General features: G+C 53.5%; 1 protein-coding gene across 4 annotated transcripts in view; it reads right to left on the minus strand.

Moving 5' to 3' along the window:
* Positions 1-7,972: 7,972 nt before the first annotated feature.
* The window catches only part of CBS (cystathionine beta-synthase), a 30,660-nt gene continuing 17,232 nt past the window's right edge, over positions 7,973-21,400 (minus strand). For all 4 annotated transcript variants that reach the window (XM_036851154.1, XM_036851152.1, XM_036851155.1 and 1 more), the window contains exons 12-16: positions 15,938-16,015; positions 15,625-15,759; positions 14,808-14,916; positions 10,755-10,839; positions 7,973-8,829 (exon numbers count right to left, since the gene is read on the minus strand). In XM_036851154.1, the coding sequence (XP_036707049.1) occupies positions 8,684-8,829; positions 10,755-10,839; positions 14,808-14,916; positions 15,625-15,759; positions 15,938-16,015 (553 nt within the window). In that variant the 3' untranslated portion in view covers positions 7,973-8,683. The remainder of the gene's footprint in view (positions 8,830-10,754; positions 10,840-14,807; positions 14,917-15,624; positions 15,760-15,937; positions 16,016-21,400) is intronic.

Consider the following 21,400-nt stretch of genomic DNA (forward strand, 5'->3'; position numbering starts at 1 on the left):
TACTGTTGAGCGACCTAAAGCCGTTCCCGTCCTGATTCTTTTCCCGGCAGTGTTTGTTCGCGGCAAGCCTTGGGGTCTCCACAGGTTAATTTCCCCACAGTGGCCACAGCAGTCTTTCCAGGCCCATGTGCTCTTCTAGAACTTTGTCCATCAAGCAAGTCCCCTTCTCTAGAAACTGGGTGAGGTCTGGCTCCACCCTGACGTCAGGCAGGATGCGTGTCTGTGACGCTGGTGACTGAGGTTAGAAGAAAAGTGGACCGCGTCCTCTCGGCGCGGTACCACTCGGGACGCGTGCCCTTGTAGGGAAGCCCAGGCCACGTGCAGAGCTTCCAGCCACGGCATCAGCCTCCTGCCACGCACAGGCGGGTGGCCTCGCAGACGCTGGGAGCTGCGCTGTGAGGTGGGGCAGCTGCTCGACGTGGGAAGTGTGAGCAGATAGGTGTCGTCGCTGCCCGATGCTGCTGGGGGTGCCTACCTGGGCAGCCTCGGTGCCCGCGCGCCGCGGTGCCCTGCCTTCGCGGGGCCCCTTCTCCCTCACCACGTCAGGCACTGTGGACCCAGAAGACAGTGAGCCACGTCGATTTTGATGCCGGTCTGGATCCAATCACTAACCTTCCCCCCACTTTGATACTGGGCCCAAGAAGAGGCACTGAGAGGGGCTCGAAGGGCCCATCTTGCCAGGGACGCCGCACTCCAGCCAGTCACCTGCCTTGCCCAGGGTGCGGAGCTTACATTTGGCCCTGCGGTGGTGTCTTCAGCGAGGACAGGCATCCGGGGCTGTGTGGCGAGGGGCTCTGCTTCCCACCCGCTCCCCTCTCGACTGGTGTGCTTGTCACTCGACCCTGCCTGCTGAGAGCCTCCCGGCCACGCCCTGCCTGGGACACTCCTGACCTGATGGAGGAGGTGGATGTGGCGATCCCCACGTGGGCTGGCCCGGTCCCACCGGGGCACATGGCTGGGCTCGATCACGGAAGCCGGAGGCGTTCATGAGAAGGCTGAGCCCTAGACTGCAGAGATAGACCAGTCCTGTCACTAAAACGCACAAGAAACGCGCCAGCTGCAAATCAGGTGTCCCTAGGACGAAGGCTTTAGGGCCTTGTTTAAATAACGGCCCGTCTGTAACGAGCAGCCTGTGCGTCCTGGCGATTAAGTGCCGCTGCGTCTCTGAAGCAATGATGCGTGTTCTCGAACAGCCGACGGCTGCACAAATGCGCACGCGGCCGCCCTCCACGAACCCCCCAGTGCCTGCCTTGCCCAGGAGGCTCCACCTGCTGCAGTGGCGGCCGCAGCGACCAGGGCTGCGGGCTGCCCGTCCCGCGAGGTCACGTGCCCAGCCCAGGACGCAGGCACCGAGGGCTTGGCTGAGCCAAGGCCCCTCCCCGGGTGGGGGAGTCACTGCCGCCCCCATCCCCAACGTCATGGCTGCAGGGAGGGGATGGAGGCTGGGAGAGCCCCTCAGCAGCGTCCAGGACCCCGGCTTCCTCCTCCTGTCCTGCCTTGGGGGCTCCCGCAAGACGCCGGGCAGGAAGCAAGGAGACGCGGTGCCTCCGCGGGGGCCCACCCGGCATCGTGTTCCGCTTGCTGCGGCATCGCACGTGGAGGGGGCGGAGCTGACGGTCCCACAGCGCTTCCTCGTCTCCCCCCAGCTGCTCCCCTTCGGAGTGTGTTCGTCCCCTCGGGGCTCATCAACGGGCCTTTGACGGTTCTGATAGTCTTCCAGTGTCAACACGTGGTTCATCCATCTCTCCCTTTCTTTACAGTTGTAAACCTTTAAGTACATACGTGTTCCAAAAAACTGCACTCTTCACTTTTACCCACCCAGTTAAGTTAAAAATAGCTGACATGTGTTTGTTATTATTACACAATACTGAAATTCTAACTTAATTTTAAATTTCAAAAAAATTAGAGAACTTAAAAAGTTCTGAGGAGATCGACTCACAAACACACACTGCCCGCCCGCCTTGCCCACGGTGCTGGTCTTCGTAACTCAAGGGCGGGGCTCCTGGACTCGAGGGAGGCATGTTCACTGGCAGAGCCCACGCGAGCGTCCTGCCCGGGGGACCCTGGGGGGCACACTGAGCCGTCTGAGCAAAGCTCCAGTTCCACGACCAGCTTTTAGGGACCCCGACGGGGACCAGTCTCTGCGGCAGGGCCAACCTGCATACAGAAGCGACCCCATCACGCCCACTGGCTCTCCCCAGCGCCCAGACGCCGGGCTGTCTCTCCCTGCCTGGCCTTGCTGATGGCCCGGCCTCCCTCTCTGCTCCCCTGCTGTCCTCCCGGCCATTCTGGTAAAGCAGCGGTCCTCAACCTTTTTGGCACCAGGGACCGGTTTCGTGGAAGACAGTTTTTCCAGTGATGTGGCGGTGGGGGGGGATGGTCCAGGTGGTGATGTCAGTGATGGGGAGTGATTGGGAGAGGCAGACGAAGCTTCGCTCGCTCGCCCGCCGCTCACCTCCTGCTGTGCAGCCCGGTTCCTAACAGGATGCGGACCAGTAGCGGTCCGCGGCCCAGGGGCTGGGGACCCCAGTGGTAAAGGACTGAGGAGGAGCTGGCGATGCTGCTCTGACCACGCCCGCCGGCCGGGACGCCTCCTCTATTCTCGTGGTTTCACGGCCTCTGCTGTAAGAACAGCATCAGGAGATGCTCGCCAAGACCTCTGCGCACCGTGGACGTGCCCTGTCCAGAGCACCGGCACACACATGCCACACGGGGCTTCCGTTCACCAAAGACCGGATGTGAACTCCACCAAAACCAGCCTCTGGTGGGTGCACGGCTCAGAGCAGGGCAGACGTGCTCCTGCAGGAAACAGAGCACCGAGCCAGAAACGACGGGCCACCTCAGCTGCGGGGCTACCCTCTGACTCGGCTCTGAACCTGCTCCCTCTGCGCATCTGGTCCCTTGGCCCATCCCCTGACTTGGCGAGCATCTCCTGCCCCAGGGCCTTTGCACCTTCTGTACCTTCAGCTTGCTGGGCTCTTCCCCTGCTGTCCACCGGGCAGCCCCGCCAGTCTGTTGGGAAACGCGGCCACACTGCCTCCCAGAGATCTCCAACCCTTTCCTTGTTTTTTCTTTCTTTTTAAAATTGCGGTGAGGGCCTCCCTGGTGGCGCGGTGGTGAAGAATCCGCCTGCCAATGCAGGGGACAGGGCTTCAAGCCCTGGTCTGGGAAGATCCCACATGCCACGGAGCAACTGGGCCCGTGCGCCACAACTGCTGCGCCTGCGCTCTAGAGTCCGTGAGCCACAACTACTGAGCCCGCGTGCCACAACTGCTGAGCCCATGAGCCACAACTACTGAGCCCGCACTCTAGAGCCCATGAGCCACAACTACTGAGCCTGCGTGCCACAACTACTGAGCCCACGTGCCACAGCTACTGAGCCCGTGAGCCACAACTACTGAGCCTGTGTGCCACAACTACTGAGCCCACGTGCCAGCTACTGAGCCCGTGAGCCACAACTACTGAGCCCACATGCCACAACTACTGAGCCAGTGCTCTAGAGCCTGCAAGCCACAACTACTGAGCCCATGTGCCACAGCTACTGAGCCCGTGAGCCACAACTACTAAGCCCGCGCTCTAGAGCCTGCAAGCCACAACCACCAAGCCCGTGCTCTGGAGCCCATGAGCCACAACTACTGAGCCTGTGAGCCACAACTACTGAGCCCATTTGCCACAACACTGAGCCTGTGAGCCACAACTACTGAGCCCATGAGCCACAACTACTGAGCCTCTGCTCGAGAGGCTGCGAGCCACAACTACTGAGCCTGCGCTCTAGAGCCTGCAAGCCACAACTACTGAGCTTGTGTGCCACAACTACTGAGCCCACACGCCACAACTACTGAGCCTGCACTGTAGAGCCCATGAGCCACAACTACTGAGTCTGTGAGCCACAACTCCTGAGCCCACGTGCCACAACTACTGAGCCCACGAGCCACAACTACTGAGCCTATGAGCCACAACTACTGAGCCTGTACTCTAGAGCCTGTGAGCCACAACTACTGAGCCCACAAGCCACAATTACTGAGACTGCGAGCCACAATTACTGAGCCTGCGCTCTAGAGCCTGCAAGCCACAACCACTGAAGCCTGCGCGCCTAGAGCCCATGCTCCGCAACAAGAGAAGACACCGGAATGAGAAGCCCGCACACCGCAACAAAGAGTAGCCCCCACTTGCCACAACTAGAGAAAGCCCGTGCACAGCAACCAAGACCCAACACAGCCAAAAATAAATAAATAAATAAATTTTAAAAAATTGTGGTAAAATACACATATCATAACATTTACCATCTTAACTATTTTTAAGTGCACAGTTTATTTCATCTTCCCAAACGGGAACTCTGTCCCCGTTAAATACTCGCTCCCCGTCACCTCCCCAAGCCCTGGGCCCCCACTATTCTCACTTTCTGTCCCTGTGAATCTGACTCCTCTAGGGACCTCTGTGAGTTAGGGGCCGTACAGTAGTGTCCTTCTGTGACCAGCTGATTTCACTCGGCATAACGTCCTGCAGGCTCATCCACGTTGTGGCACGTGTCCGAATGCCCCTTTTCGAGGCCGAATACTATTCCACCATGTGTACAGATGGTACTTTTTAATCCACTGTCCATAGGTCTCTCGCTTTTTCCTGGCGGCACAGATCACCTTTGCAGTTGTTCTGTTTCTTCTTTGATTCCTCCCACGAGCAGGGGAGCCCCGGTGCCTGATCAGTGGTGGGAGCTCAGTGGCTGTCTGGTGAGTGAGTGAGTGAATGAGACAGCATTTTAAGGCTCCTGCTGTCAAGCTGCCCTCCCCAGGGGTCGTCCCGATTTGATTTCCCCTTATTGGGAGCTGGTGGAGGCCCACGCTGGGCGGGCAGGGATGCCCAGCACCCCCCCCCCCACTTCCTCTCTAATACTGACCAATTTGGTAGATAAAAAAGAGCCTCGCTGTGAGCCTGCAGGTCTCTGTGTACACGTGGAGGCACGTTACCAGCCTCCTAAGGAATGAAAGGCCGCTGACAGTATTTCAAGCCGAGGAGGCAAAGATGGGGACATCAAATCCCTCCCGTCTCTGTCTCCACGGCCACATCCTCCTCCTCTCGTCCATGTGTCTCAGGTCTCCCCTCGCCTCTCCCCTAGACGGACCCTTGTTGGCACACACGTGAGGGCCTTTAGGCCTACCTGGATGACCCAGGATAATCGCCCCATCTCGAGAGCCTTACCTTCATCACACCTGCAAACACTTCCAAAGAGGGGAACATTCTCAGGTTCCAGGGATTAGGACCTGATATCTCTTATTTGTCCTACCACAGTTCTCCTGAAAAATAATTTTTTGAAGAAACTTCCCCATCCTCAGTCAAATCATCAAATGAGTCCCCCCCCAAGGTCAGAGCACATCTCCCGCCAGCTCTGTGCAGTCCCAGGCCCTCCTCGGACCTGGTGGGGAAGGCCTCCACCTGCCGGGTTGTCTGTGGGGACCGGGACGGCTTCCTGCACAGCCCCCGGGGGGACAGTGGCGTGTGGCCTGCTCGCGGCTGCCGGGGGCCCAGAGCTGCAGGACACCCGGGAGGAGCCTCGGTCTTAGAGACAAATAGCTGACGACTAAGGAACTGGCCATTCCCAAAAGGCACACCCAGCTGTACCTGGGGCTCTTTACAGAGCAGTGAAGCCGCGTCCACGACAGGAGGCCTTTCCCGGAAGATGGATGGAGCGCGGTGGCTGGTACAGGGTCGGGCAGCTGTGAGCACCCCTTCCACACAGCCCAGCCCCTCCAGAAAGCTCCCGAGGGACAGTGGCCTCTCCCGTCGAATCTTCGGCCTGCCCGTGTGGTCTGAGGCTTTGGAAGGGGCCGTCTCCGGCGTGTAGGAAACAAGAGCGGGCCCTCAGGGCTGCGTCTTCAGCATGTCCTGCACGCTGTGTCCGTCTATTGAAATCTATGGCTGCCCATACCCGTCTTGATGGCCTGCTGGGGCCCTTGTTTTCCCCCTTCACTTTGGTGGAGTGCATCTTCCAGTGCTCCCCTGGGCCCGGAGGCCACCTGCCTCGGGGGAAATGTCTACATCCTCCCTCCAGGGTTAAGGGAGAGCGTGCTTGCATCCAGGATTCTGGCCCACGTCCCTTCTTTCAGATGTTTTGAGGCTTCGCTCCCTTGTCTCCCAGGCTCCACATGCTAGAGATGGAGAAGCTGGATCCCTTTCTCATTCCCTAGACTCTCTCTGTGAGCTGGGTTTCCCCACCCCTAACTGGAAACTTTTTCTGATTTCTTGTCCCAAGTGATCTAACATTTCACGATGATGTTCCCTGGGTGGGTCTTTCTCCATCCGTTGCGCTGGGTACTAGGTGGAACCTTTCAATCTACAAACTCGTGTCTTTCAGTCTGGGACAGTTTCTTGAATTATTTCACTGGTGATTTCCTTCTCTCTTGTCTCCTCTTTTCTGGAACTCCTACAAGCCAGATGTTGGAACCCAAGAAGCTCAAAGAATTCCAAGCACAAGAAACATGAAGAAAGATACATCACGATTTCCAAAACAATACTGAACATAAACAAAGCCAGAGGACTCACACTTCTTGATATCAAAACTTACTACAAAGCTACAGTAATTAAAACAGTGTGGTACTGGCATAAGGACAGACATAGAGACCAGTGGAACAGAACCAAAAGTTCAGAAATAAACCCATACATCTATGGGCAACTGATTTTCCACAAGAGTGCCAAGACCATTCAGTGGAGAAAGAATGTCTGTTCCCCAAATGGATAGCCATATACAAAAGAATGAATTTGGACCCCTGCCCACACCATGTACAAAAATTAACTCAAAATGGATCAATGAGGGGTCTTCCCTGGTGGCGCAGTGATTGAGAATCTGCCTGCCAATGCAGGGGACATGGGTTCGAGCCCTGGTCTGGGAAGATCCCACATGCCACGGAGCAACTAGGCCCGTGAGCCACCACTACTGAGCCTGTGCGTCTGGAGCCTGTGCTCCGCAACAAAAGAGGCTGCGATAGTGAGAGGCCCGCGCACCGCGATGAAGATGTGGCCCCCGCTTGCCACAACTAGAGAAAGTCCTCGCACAGAAACGAAGACCCAACACAGCCAAAAATAAATAAATAAATAAATAAATTAAAAAAAAAAAGGATCAATGAACTAAACGTAAAAGCTAAAACTATAAAACTCTTAGAAGAAAACACAACCTTGGATTGGCAAGGATATAATACCAAAAGCGAAACAAAAGAAAAAACAGATAAATTGAACATCATCAAAAACAAAACACTGTTGTACACCAAAGGTCATCATCAAGAAAGAGGACAGATACCCGACAGAATGGGAGAAAATATTTGCAAATCACATGTCTGATAAGGCTCTAGTATCCAGAATATATAAAGAACTTCTACAACTGAACAACAAAAGGCAAACAACTCAATTTTAAAATGGGCAAAGGACTTGAATAGACATTTCTCCAAAGAAGATACACAAATGACCAAACAAGCACATAAAAAGATGCTCAATATCATTAGTCATTAAGGAAATGCAAATCAAAACCACAGTGAGGTAACACTTTACACCCACTATCATGGCTATAAAAAACAAAACCCAGAAAGTAAGTGTTGGTGAGGATGTGCAGCAACTGGAACCTTCATGCACTGCTGGTGGGGATGTAAAATGGTGCGACCGTGGAACACAATTTGGTGGCTCCCCAAAAAATTAATCATAGAATTATCACGTGGCCCAGCAATTCCAGTCCTGGGTATATAACCAAAAGAACTGAAAACAGGTGTTCAAACAAATCCCTGTACACGAAGGTGCATAGCACTACTAGTCACAACAGCCCAAGAGTGGAAACAACCCAAATGTCCATCAACTGATGATGGATAAACAAAATGTGGTCTATCCGTATAAGGAATACTGTTCAGCCACAAAAACGAAGTACCGATTCATGCTACAGTGTGAATGAATCTCAAAAACATCAGGCAAAGTGAAATAAGCCAGACATGAAAGGTCACAGATTGTATGATTCTTTTTATATGAAATATCCAAAACAGGTAAATCCATGGGGATGGAAAGCAGAGTAGTGGGTGCCAGGAGAGGAGGGGAGAGGGGAGTGACTGCTTAACGGGGGGATGAAATGTTCTGGAACTCGACAGAGGTGGTGGCTGGATGACCTCTAATAAACGCTACTGAATTACACATTTAAAAACTGATCATTTTAGGTTAAGTGGATTTCACCTCAATTAAAAAACCCCAAACACTCAAGCCACTCCAACCAACCCATCCCCAAGTGGACCACGCTGCTCAGAGAAGGGCCACGGCACCGACCCACGCTTCCTGGGCCCCATTCTTCTGCTCCCGCCTCTGGACTCCCGGGAAAGGCACTGGCCTCGGCCTTCAGTCCCCCTACCCCAGTCATGGCAGGGGTCCATCCGCCTGGCTGAGTTCTCTTTTAAAAGATTTGCTTGCTGAAACATCTTAAGAGAAAGTTAGTTAAAGAAAAACACATCTAATCGAATAAATCATAAATAGATTCATTTCGGTGGCCAAGTGTTAATGACGGGAAACTATAACATCTCTGCCGGGCCCGGGCTAAGCAGTAAGCATCCTTGCTACCCATTGTGACAGAGTGATGCCCAGTGCCAGGTGGCTAAAAATCACATGTTTGTTGTTTAGTGTTTATGAAAGCAAAAGAGAACAGCCGCGCAACCTCGGGGGGTAGTCAGGGCTGGGCTGCGGCCCCGGCACCTCCGCTTCCTGACTTTGTCTTCTGGTTCCGCTCGCGGGCGGCCACGAAGTTCAGCAAGTCGATGGCGGTGACGACTCCGAACACCATCTGCCTCTTACTGGACTCCCCGTGGCTGTGGTCTGAGGGGGGACAAGGCCGCAGGTTCAGAGGGGCCTCCACACGGAGCGGGTCTGAGGCAGCCACGCCCCCAGGCACAGGGTAGCGGGGGTGTGTGGGGAGGATGCCCCGTGTCCACGGGCACCTGTGTGCCCTGGCAGCCCAAGCGTCATCCCCTCCCAGCACAAGCCACTTGGGCGAAGCCGCAGAGAGCAGGGCCCTGACCCCTCTGAGCCACGCCCACCGGGGACGCCCGAGGGTCGCATTCATTCAGAACAGCCGGTGGTCCCCCCCTGGGGCCCAAGGCCCGAGTCGTGGCATGAAATTCCAATCCTACTCACACCCAACACCACTGGCTCACATCTCTGGCCTACAGTTCTGTGTTCAAACCCACGCCTTTCTCTCAGGCTTAGAATGAACGCAGACCCCTGGCCCCCTGCCCTGCCGCCCAAGGACAGAGAGGGTGATGGAGATGGTTAATTTTACATTTCAACTCGACTGGGCCATGGAGTGCCCCAGTACTGGGTCGAACATCATTCTGGGTGTCTTTGGATGAGATCAACTCTTGATTGGATGGACCTAGTAAAGCAGATTGCACTCCCCAGTGTGGGTGGGCCTCATCCAGTCAGTTGAAGGCCTGAATAGAACAAAAGGGCTGACCCACCACGAGTAAGATGGAAACGTCCGGCCTTTGGACTTGGAAACATTGACTCTTGGGGTCATGAGCCTGGCCACTAGCCCCACAGGTCTTGGGACTTGCCGGCCTATAAGCCATTCCTTACAGCAAACCTCTGTATACACACATCCTACTAGTTCTGCTTCTTGGGAGAACCCTGACTGACAGCTGTCATGAAGCACACAGCGGGCCGGGCAGAGCTGAGCAGCAGGCGGTAAATGCCCAGGTAGCGTCCCATTCCACCAGACCCCGCTGCCCTGCCTGTCCCTCACGCCTCTGAGGGCAGAGGTCACACAGGGTGGGCTGCTGGGGACACAGAGAGGCCAGGCATCCTACTGGCCGGCTCGGAGCACCTCAGGAAAAAGCAAGGGGCACCCAGAAGAGATGAGGGGCTTCTAGGCAAAGGGGCAGCTTTGGAGAAGCACTGAGCCCCACAGGGACGGGCAGTCGGAGCAGTCTCCAGGTCCCCCAGGAGACGCTGGCCAGAGCCGGGTCGGCAAACTTTCTGTAAAGGGCGGTACGGTCTCTGTTATGACCCCTCAGCTCCGCCCACACAGCGCGAAAGCAGCCGCTGACCGTGCTTTCTGGCAGGGCGGTGTCAAAGGAAACTTTATTTACAGACCCTGAAACCGGATCCCACGTCAGGGTGTGCAGATGTTCAAACACGAGTGTGTGACACAAGAAGGGGAGCCTCCCTCCCAAGCTCGGGGTCCGGGGCCTGGACGCCCTCCTTGTCACTCGGAGGCTGCGATGCTGATCACACACAGCTCCCCAGCTCGAGGGGTGGGCGGGGCGTACACACCTGCAGGTCCCCCCCACCCCCAAGGCCAGGCCCCGCGCTGAGGAGCCAAGGACGGGAGAGGGTTAGATGGGGGGGCCCAGGCCCCGGGACCAGCCCTCGGTGGGCGGGAGGGCGGGCTCCAAGGCCCCCCCCAATTCTCGGGATTTCTATAACCCTCGTCCTCGCCCGGCACCAGAACGACATCCCCGGCCTCTGGAGATGCGGCCAGGAGGCCCGGGAAAGGCTTTGTGAGCAGGTTATAAAGCCCTGTGATCTCACCGGGAGCCGGTACCCAGGTTGGCCCACAGCGGGGTCCCTCTGAGATCTGCACCCAAGGCTGGGGATCAGCACCTCCAGCTCCCAGTTGCCCTGTGAGCTCACGGCAGGAAAGCGCGCACACACAAGCCTGGGGCCGGGGGCCCGGTGGCCAGCACCCCACAGGGCTCCTGCTCCCGCCCCCCAGTCCCCAGCCCACAGAGGGCCCCACTTACACTGGATCTGCTCGTGGACCACCAGGGCGAAGTGGTCCATCTCCAGGATGTGCGAGAGCTTGCCCAGAGGGTCCGTCAGGTGGATCTGGAAGAGAAGCCGTGGTCAGTGCTCGCCAGGGCAGCCCAGCTTGGCTGGAGCCCGAGGAAAGGAGCACAGGGCAGCAGGAGAGGCTAGCGTCCCTCCAGAAGGTTCTTCTGGAGTCTTGCTGACTTAGAAACTGAACGAGACTCGACACACGTGAAAGGACATTTGGATGACCTGGAAGAGTCCATACGTATCACTCAGTGCAAAGAGCCAGTAGGACGGCTTCCCACAGTATGATTCCACCTCTATGAATTTCTGGAAAAGGCAAAACTAGGCAGATTGGCGGTCGCAGGGTTCACGGAGTGGGGAATGGGTGCAGGGATCCAGGGCACGTGGGGCACATACACTACTCTGTGTGATGCTGTAATGGGTACAGGTCACTGTACATTTGTCAAAACCCACAGAGTTGCAGAACCCAAAGACTGAACCCTCAGTAAACTAGTGACTTTAGTTACGAACAGCGTTAATATTCACCATCCATCGGAACAAATCCTATGTCAGTGCAAGATGTAACAGTACAGGGCGTGGTGAGGCGAGGGGGTACAGGGCGTGGCGAGGGGGTAAGGGGCGTGGCGAGGGGAGGGGGTACGTACGGGGCGTGGTGAGGGGCGGGGGTACGGGGCGTGGCGAGGGGCGGGGGTACGGGGCGTGGCGAGGGAAGGGGGTACGGGGCGTGGTGAGGGACGGGGGTATGGGGCGTGGCGAGGGGCGGGTGTACGGGGCGTGGTGAGGGGAGGGGAAGGTGAGCGCCCAGTCTGGGCCATCTGCTCAATAGACACATGATGAGAGCTTCCAAGAAAAAGAAAAAAAGGACACTTAGGTCCATCTTTCAAACCCCAAGGTGATCTCCAAAGCTGTTAGCCCCACTGGAACCCTTTCTAGTTCGGCTCTGGCAATGGAGGCAAGTTCCCTGTGAGAGGACGCAAGCTCCGGGGTGAGTGGAAAAGCGCCAGCGGTGCCTTCACCTGTGTAAGGAGGGCTGGGCACCAGCTGCCTGCCAAGCACTAGTGCACGCTGAGCCGTACACAACACAGCGGCCCTGGGCTGTGGAAGCAACTTCCCCCAACGCTTGCCTTTATGAGGTCAGACGCTGGGCGTGGTCAGTAGACCACGGGGGTCAGGATTTCTCCTCTCCGCCGGGAGAATAGGGTGGAAAGGGGCGCCACAGCTCCATGGGGACCTCCCCGTGCTGCTCACTGCCGGCGGCCAGACCCCCGTGGCGGCAGGAAGGGGCAGCCCTGGATGCGGAGGGTGTACCCAGGAGACAGGACCCACCCAGGTTTCCTCGGGGCCGCATTCTCCTCGGGACACTATCTGGACCAGGGATGCCGGGGACCCTGCTGAAGGACGTCCTGTGTCCGCTTACACCCACGGCTTGGTGCCTGAAGCAGAGCAGGCACACACGTCCCCACCCAACATCTCGGTGGCAGGGCATCGAGACCCCCGAGGGTCTGGATGGCACTAGAGCCCAGGGAACTGGGGCTCGGCCACACTCCGGGGGAAGGCTGCGGCTGGAGGTCAGCCTCGGCACTAAGGGGGGTGACCTAGTGGAACAGGGAAGAGCCAATCCTGACTACATGCTGGATCTGTTTCTTTTACTTTAACCTTTGCTTCCCGTGCTTTTGTTCGCTAAAACGATACTGTCTCTACGGAACAGCCTGCCTCGGGGAACGCCGCCCCTCTGCCTGAAGGTTAAACCCAAGTGCCTTTGTTCAGGGAAGCATCCTGAGCTGTCCACCTGTGGATGGCTGCAAGAAAGAAGACATTAACACATCCCCTCCCCGAGGCTGGCCATTCCAGGGGATATTTGCAAATCTTAGGGCCTTTTTACTTTACTTCCTCACCTCCTCTCCCTCTCTGTTCTATGAAAGAAACTGCCATCCAGACCCCGAGAAGATGGTTCTTTGACACATCAGTCTGCCATCTTCTGGGTCTGCGGGCTTTCCAAATAAAGTCGTATTCCTAGCCTCAGCACCTCGTCTCCCGATTTACTGGCCCGTCGTGCGGCGAGCAGAGCGTGCTTGGACTCGGTAACATTAGAGCGCTCAGCTCTTCCCCGGGGGAGGGAAGGGCGCGCACAGCAGAGAATCAGCAGGAAAGGCCAGAGACACAACAGAACTGGACTCAGGCACGGGAAAGGGTGGACGGCACGCACACCACACCTCGGAGGGACCTCAAAACACTCTGCTGGGCTTCCCTGGTGGCGCCGTGGTTAAGAACCCGCCTACCAATGTAGGAGACACGGGTTCGAGCCCTGGTCCGGGAAGATCCCACATGCCGCGGAGCAGCTAAGCCCGTGCGCCACAACTACTGGGCCTGCGCTCTATAGCCCGCGAGCCATAACTACTGAGCCCACATGCCACAACTACTGAAGCCCTCACGCCTAGAGCCCGTGCTCTGCAACAAGAGAAGCCACCGCAATGAGAAGCCCCCGCTCGCCACAACTAGAGAAAGCCCGTGTGCAGCAGTGGGGACCCAACGCAGCCAAAAATAAAATAAAATAAAATAAAAAAGTTTATATAGAAAAAAAAAACACAACACTCTGCTGCATGAAAGAAGCCAGACAAGGGTACACACGGTGGGGCTGCGTATGCGCACGAGCCTGGGGAGGGCGCACAGTCTACGGGACAGGATAGACGTGCGGGGAGGGGAGAGGAAGCCGGGGTAGAAGGGGGGGAGGGGATGGATACGCTCACTCTCGACTGTGGTTTCGCAGGTGTGTGTTCATTTCAAAATCATCAAATGGGACACGCTATGTTCAGCTCAACGCAGGGAAGAGGAGGGGCAGAAACTTCCAGAAATGCTGGTGGGCAATGGCATGGGCGGAAAGGTTGCCCCTGCTCAGCCTGGCTGGCCACCCACACGCATGTGACGCCGGGCCCTGTGTTCCCCCCTCAGGGGCCACGGGGGCCAGGATAGCCTCGTGGAGCTTCCACTGCACTGGGGGGCAATAAGTGCTCCAAGAACACACCCTGTGTGCAAGGTGCTCGGGGCCTGGGCATCAGAGAGGCCAAGAGGAGGTGACGGGGGGTGGGGGGCAGGAGAGCAGAGACAGCTGGTGCAAAGACAGCAGGAAGGGACCGGCCCGTCTGAGAACCAGCGCAGGAGGACGGGAGGAGCGGAGGGAGCTGGGGGTCGCAGGGCCCGGACCCTCCCAGCTGGGCTTGGCAGGGAGGGACAAGACCCCACCCACGTCTCCTGTGGTCTCTCCAGCCGCAGAGAGTTAGGGCCAGGAGTGAGGGGCCGTGCAGGGACCATGCTAGAGGCGATGGCAGGGGGGTGGATATGGGGAGAAACACACAGATTCTGGTGACATTTCAGCTACGTGTGGGGTGGGGAAGAAGGAAAATCAAATCCATTCCTAGATTTGGGCTCCACCCGCTAGCCTCTCAAGCTTGAGACAGCCAGCGGCCCACCACTCCCACTCACTGGGGGTCCGAGGAGAAAGGGGTTGTGGAATGTCAGGAGACCAGGGAGAGGGGCTGCCCTGACCCCAGGCACCCTCGGGGACACAGTCGGCTCTGTCCTGGCCCATCACAGGGTGGCCATCATCTCAGGATGACCACGGGGTCTGACCAGCCCCGGCTCAGCCCCCAGAACGTTCTAGTTCTTATTAAATACTTAGGCGTGCCAGGTGATCTTAAATGACGTGTGCACAGAACAAAGTCAGGGCCCGGTGCTCTGGGAACGGTCACGCTGGCAGATGCCCGGCTCGGCTGGGATGACGGTCCCTGGGCTTGCCAGTGACCACAGGCATTGCCAAAGTACGGGCGTGGGTGAGCCCTCACCAATGCTGGCCTTTCCCCACCTGGGGCTTCTCGCTTTGTGAAGCTGGGGCGAATTCTCCGATTTAGGGGTCTGATGGGGTCTGGGGTGGTGTCAAGAGTCGGGGCGAGGGACGCGCGGCCCCGCCTCCCGGGACAGAGCTGGTCTCAGCACTGACTGCTGAGGCCTCGCGGGGCTCGTACCTGTTTGAACTGCTTGTAGATGACTTTTCGAACTTGGTCCGATGGCTGAACCTTCCCCGCGAGCAGGGACGACAGCATGTTCCCCAGGGTCACCATCCCCAGGATCACCCTGGGGAAGCGGGGACGGGGCAGGAGTCAGCACGGGTGCCTCTCCCGCGCTCTCCACACGCCACCCCACCCCCCGCCAAGACAGCAGAATCCAGCACAGCCACCCTCGGGGTCAAACCCAGAACTCCTCTTAGAATCAACCACTATCTGCCCAGGGTCTCTGTGTGGCAGGAGCACAGCAGTGACCAAACACCCCGCCCTTGGAGCTGACCGTCCAGTGCAGGGAACGGTAAACCAGTGAGCCCCCTGGGCATCTCCATTCTGACAGGTGTCAAGGGTGACCAGCTGGCCAGTGTCCTGGGACATGGGACTTTCGGTGCTAGAATTGGGACAGTCCCGGGAGAGCCCTGACGGTGGGTCACTGTCACCAGGGCACGTCTGTCACGGCCTTCCACTGTCAGTCACGTGCCCAGAGCCAGCACAGGACCCTACACTGGCCTCCTGTGCACATGCTGGGTGCAGTGGGCTGGGACCCAGGCATTGAAGCCCAAAGGGTTAAACGAGCAGCCCCCATCCTGGCCGGTGCTCAGGGACCAGCCGTCCAATGCTCTGAGCATCTGAGTGCAAAGTGACCAAGGCCAGCCGGCCAGCTGTGGGGTCCACTGGGCTGCCCCGTCCAGCACCGCCGACACAGAGCAGCGTGGGGCACAGGCTGGAGGCGCCCAGCAGGGCCCAGCGGGCAGAGCTCTGGACGGAGGCTGAGACTGACCCCGACTCGTCCACCACGGGCGCCTGGTCGAAGCCCTTCTCCCGGAGGATCTCGATGGTGTGCTCACAGGTGACTGTGGGCAGCACCGTCAGCGGGGCCGACAGGCTCAGCTCCTGAACTCGGAGGTGCCACCACCTGCAGGAAGAGGGTGGGGCAGGGAGGCCGTGAACCGGGAGGCCGAGTCCAGGACAGGGAGACCGCAGGGGCGCCCAGCCAGGTGCAGGACAGCACACGTGCCCTGGGTACCAGGCACGCAAGTCCCGAGCCACACGCATGTGGTCGGGGAGAGATCTCTGCTCAGAGGCGTCCTCACCATGGCTTCTTCACCAAGAGGTCCTCCTCCTTCATGAAGCCCTTCTGCAGCATCCACCTGTCGCTCAGGAACTTGGACCTGCGGCACCAGAAATCACCAGGGTCTCACCACCACCCCTGCCCACACTGAGGGCGGAGGTTCTCAGAAAGAGAAAGCCCAGCATCCCTCCCCAGACCCCATGGTCCAGCAGAGACCCCAAAGGGGCTGGCTGGAGGCTCCACGAAGAGGCCTGAGAGCCAGATTCCAGAAAGTCCCCCTAGGGAACTGTGGTCGACGGGGGCATCTGGTCAACCAGGGCTGAATGAGCTCAGAGCACAGCAGAAGGTTCTGTGGTACACTGGGACCTGGGACACTTTGCTGCAGTGCTTGCACCTGGACAACCGTCTTCTCAAGCAACAGATACAAAGAAACTATGAGGGACTAAAAATAACAGCATGCATGCACAGTTGGGGCAAATTAAGGATAAAACAAGATACAAAAAGACCAAAAACCTAACTGCCACTTCTGAGTTGCTGCAAGCAAAAGCAGGGTACTGCAAATGCCCCATGTACACAGCACCACAAAGGGGTGGGCAGACCACCGAAGGCACCCCTCCAGCCCTGACCCCTGGACTGACCCCTACCCTCACCCCACTTAAGGGACCAGCTCACCCCCTCCTCAGCGAGTGAGCAAGGGAACCTGTTACTTGTTTTCACTCCCGCCTGCTGCAGAATGAGTCCCAATAAAGCCTTGCCTGAATTTCTTGTCTCGCCTCTTATTAATTTCTATTGATTAAAGAGTCCAAGAACCCAGGTGGGTAACAGTTCTGTCCCGGATCCTGTGCCATCATGTTCCCTCGGGGCTCCTGGGTGGCCTCTTCCCTGGCTGTCCTCATGTCTGCTCTGGCAGAGGGGGATGAGGGACCCCATCCCACCTGGGGTCAGAGGACACCAGACCAGGCCTTGGGGTCTGCCAGAGAACTGCCCTAAAAAGGCAGATGAGAAAGCACCTGACAAATAGCAGCTTAGGCCTGGAGCTAGAGGGGCAGGCTTGGAGGGAAGACCCGTTGAAAGCCCAGCATGACTCCGGTTTATGGGTGAGGAAACCGAAGCCCAGAGGGCAAGCAGAGTTGTTGATCCTCACCAGCCATGTGGCTGACAGGGTCTTGGTGCTCCGGCCGAGTGTCAGGCCTGAGCCTCTGAGGTGGGAGAACCAAGTTCAGAACAGTGGTCCATCAGAGACCTCCCGGCCCTTCGTAATATCAATCGGCGAGAGCTCTCCCAGAGATATCCGTCTCAACACTAAGACCCAGCTCCACTCAATGACCAGCAAGCTTCAGTGCTGCACACCACATACCAAACAACTAGCAACACAGGAAGACAACCCCATCCATTAGCAGAGAGGCTGCCTAAAATCATAAGTTAACAGACACCCCAAAACACACTGCCAGACGCAGTCCTGCCCACCAGAAAGACAAGATCCAGCCTCATCCACCAGAACACAGGCACCAGTCCCCTCCACCAGGAAGCCTACATGACCCACTGAACCAACCTTAGCCACTGGGGGCAGACACCAAAAACAACAGGAACTACGAACCTGCAGCCTGAAGAAAGGAGACCCCAAACACAGTAAGTTCAGCAAAATGAGAAGACAGAGAAACATGCAGCAGATGAAGGAGCAAGGTAAAAACCCACCAGACCAAACAAATGAAGAGGAAATAGGCAGTCTATCTGAGAAAGAATTCAGAGTAATGAGAGTAAAGATGATCCAAAATCTTGGAAATAGAATGGAGAAAATACAAGAAATGTTTAATAAGGACCTAGAAGAACTAAAGAGCAAACAAACAGTGATGAACAACACAATAAACGAAATTAAAAATTCTCTAGAAGGGATCAATAGCAGAATAACTGAGGCAAAAGAATGGATAAGTGACCTGGAAGATAAAATACTGGAAATAACTACCACAGAGCAGAATAAAGAAAAAAGAATGAAAGGAATGGAGGACAGTCTCAGAGACTTCTGAGACAACATTAAATGCACCAACATTCGAATTATAGGGGTCCCAGAAGAAGAAGAGAAAAAGAAAGGGATTGAGAAAATATTTGAAGAGATTATAATTGAAAACTTCCCTAATATGGGAAAGGAAATAGTCAATCAAGTCCAGGAAGTACAGAGAGTCCCATACAGGATAAATCCAAGGAGAAACACGCCAAGACACATATGAATCAAACTATCAAAAATTAAATACAAAGAAAAAATATTAAAAGCTGCAAGGGAAAAACAACAAATAACATACAAGGGAATCCCCATAAGGTTAACAGCTGATCTTTCAGCAGAAACTCTGCAAGCCAGAAGGGAGTGGCACGACATATTTAAAGTGATGAAAGGGAAAAACCTACAACCAAGATTACTCTACCCAGCAAGGATCTCATTCAGATTCGACAGAGACATTACAACCTTTATAGACAAGCAAAACCTAAGAGAATTCAGCACCACCAAACCAGCTTTACAACAAATGCTAAAGGAGCTTCTTTAGGCAGGAAACACAAGAGAAGGGAAAGACCTACAATAACAAACCCAAAACAAATAAGAAAATGGTAATAGGAACATACATATTGATAATTACCTTAAATGTAAATGGATTAAATTTTCCAACCAAAAGACACAGACTGGCTGAATGGATCCATAAACAAGACCCATATATATGCTGTCTACAAGAGACCCACTTCAGACCCAGGGACACATATAGACTGAAAGTGAGGGGATGGAAAAAGATATTCCATGCAAATAGAAATCAAAAGAAAGCTGGAGTAGCAATTCTCATATCAGACAAAATAGACTTTGAAATAAAGACTATTACAAGAGACAAAGAAGGACACTACATAATGATCAAGGGATCAATCCAACAAGAAGATAAAACAATTGTAAATATTTATGCACCCAACACAGGAGCACCTCAATACATAAGGCAAATGCTAACAGCCATAAAACGGGAAATCAACAGTAACACAATCACAGTAGGGGACTTAACACCCCACTTTCACCAATGGACAGATCATCCAAAATGAAAATAAATAAGGAAACACAAGCTTTAAATGATACATTAAACAAGATGGACTTAATCGATATTTATAGGACATTCCATCCAAAAACAACAGAATACACTTTCTTCTCAAGTGTTCATGGAACATTCTGCAGGATAGATCATATCTTGGGTCACAAATCAAGCCTTGGTAAATTTAAGAAAATTGAAATCGTATCAAGTATCTTTTCTGACCACAATGCTATAAGACTAGATATCAACTACAGGAAAAACACTGTAAAAAATACAAACACATGGAGGCTAAACAATACACTACTTAATAACCAAGAAATCACTGAAGAAATCAAAGAGGAAATCAAAAAATACCTAGAAACAAATGACAATGAAAACACGATGACCCAAAACCCATGGGATGCAGCAAAAGCAGTTCTAAGGGGGAAATTTATAGCAATACAATCCTACCTCAAGAAACAAGAAAAATCTCAAATAAACAACCTAACCTTACACCTAAAGCAATTAGAGAAAGAAGAACAAAAAAACCCCGAAGTTAGCAGAAGGAAAGAAATCATAAAGATCAGATCAGAAATAAATGAAAAAGAAATGAAGGAAATGAAAGCAAAGATCAATAAAACTAAAAGCTGGTTCTTTGCGAAGATAAACAAAATTGTTAAACCATTATCCAGACTCATCAAGAAAAAAAGGGAGAAGACTCAAATCAACAGAATTAGAAATGAAAAAGGAGAAGTAACAACTGACATTGATGAAATACAAAGGATCATGAGAGATTACTACAAGCAACTATATGCCAATAAAATGGACAACCTGGAAGAAATGGACAAATTCTTAGAAAAGCACAACCTTCCGAGACTGAACCAGGAAGAAATAGAAAATGTAAACAGACCAATCACAAGCACTGAAATTGAAACTGTGATTAAAAATCTTCCAACAAACAAAAGCCCAGGACCAGATGGCTTCACAGGTGAATTCTATCAAACATTTAGAGAAGAGCTAACACCTATCCTTCTCAAACTCTTCCAAAATATAGCAGAGGGAGGAACACTCCCAAACTCATTCTACGAGGCCACCAGCACCCCGATACCAAAACCAGACAAAGATGTCACAAAGAAGGAAAACTACAGGCCAAGATCACTGATGAACATAGATGCAAAAATCCTCAACAAAATACTAGCAAACAGAATCCAACAGCACATTAAAAGGATCATACACCATGATCAAGTGGGGTTTATCCCAGGAATGCAAGTATTCTTCAATATATGCAAATCAAACCATGTGATACACCATATTAACAAATTGAAGGATAAAAACCATATGAAAATCTCAGTAGATGCAGAAAAAGCTTTTGACAAAACTCAACACCCATATATGATAAAAACTCTCCAGAAAGTAGCCACAGAGGGAACTTACCTCAACATAATAAAGGCCATATATGACAAACCCACAGCCAACATCGTTCTCAATGGTGAAAAACTGAAACCATTTCCACTAAGATCAGGAACAAGACAAGGTTGCCCCACTCTCACCACTATTATTCAACATAGTTTTGGAAGTTTTAGCCACAGCAATCAGAGACAAAAAAGAAAGAAAAGGAATCCAAATCAGAAAAGAGGACGTAAAACTGTCACTGTTTACAGATGACATGATACTATACATAGGGAATCCTAAAGATGCTACCAGAAAACTACTAGCGCTAATCAATGAACTTGGTAAACTAGCAGGATACAAAATTAATGCACAGAAATCTCTTGCATTCCTATACAATAATGATGAAAAATCTGAAAGAGAAATTAAGGAAACACTCCCGTTTACCATTGCAACAAAAAGAATTAAATACCTAGGAATAAACCTACCTAAGGAGACAGAAGACCTGTATGCAGAAAAATATAAGCCACTGATGAAAGAAATTAAGGATGATAAAACAGATGGAGAGATATACCATATTCTTGGATTGGAAGAATCAACATTGTGAAAATGACTATACTGCCCAAAGCAATCTACAGATTCTGTGCAATCCCTATCAAATTACCAATGGCATTTTTCACAGAATTAGAACAAAAAATTTCACAATTTGTATGGAAACACAAAAGACCCTGAAGAGCCAAAGCAATCTTGAGAAAGAAAAACGGAGCTGGAGGAATCAGGCTCCCGGACTTCAGACTATACTGCAAAGCTACAGTCATCAAGACAGTATGGTACTGGCACTAAAACAGAAATATAGATCAATGGCACAGGACGGAAAGCCCAGAGATAAACCCACGCACACATGGTCACCTTATCTTTGATAAAGGAGGCAAGACTATACAATGAAGAAAAGACAGCCTCTTCAATAAGTGGTGATGGGAAAACTGGACAGCTACATGTGAAAGAATGAAATTAGAACACTCCCTAACACCATATACAAAAATAAATTCAAAATGGATTAC

This window comes from Balaenoptera musculus, chromosome 4 (genome assembly GCF_009873245.2).
Source record: "Balaenoptera musculus isolate JJ_BM4_2016_0621 chromosome 4, mBalMus1.pri.v3, whole genome shotgun sequence".
NCBI lineage: Eukaryota > Metazoa > Chordata > Mammalia > Artiodactyla > Balaenopteridae > Balaenoptera > Balaenoptera musculus.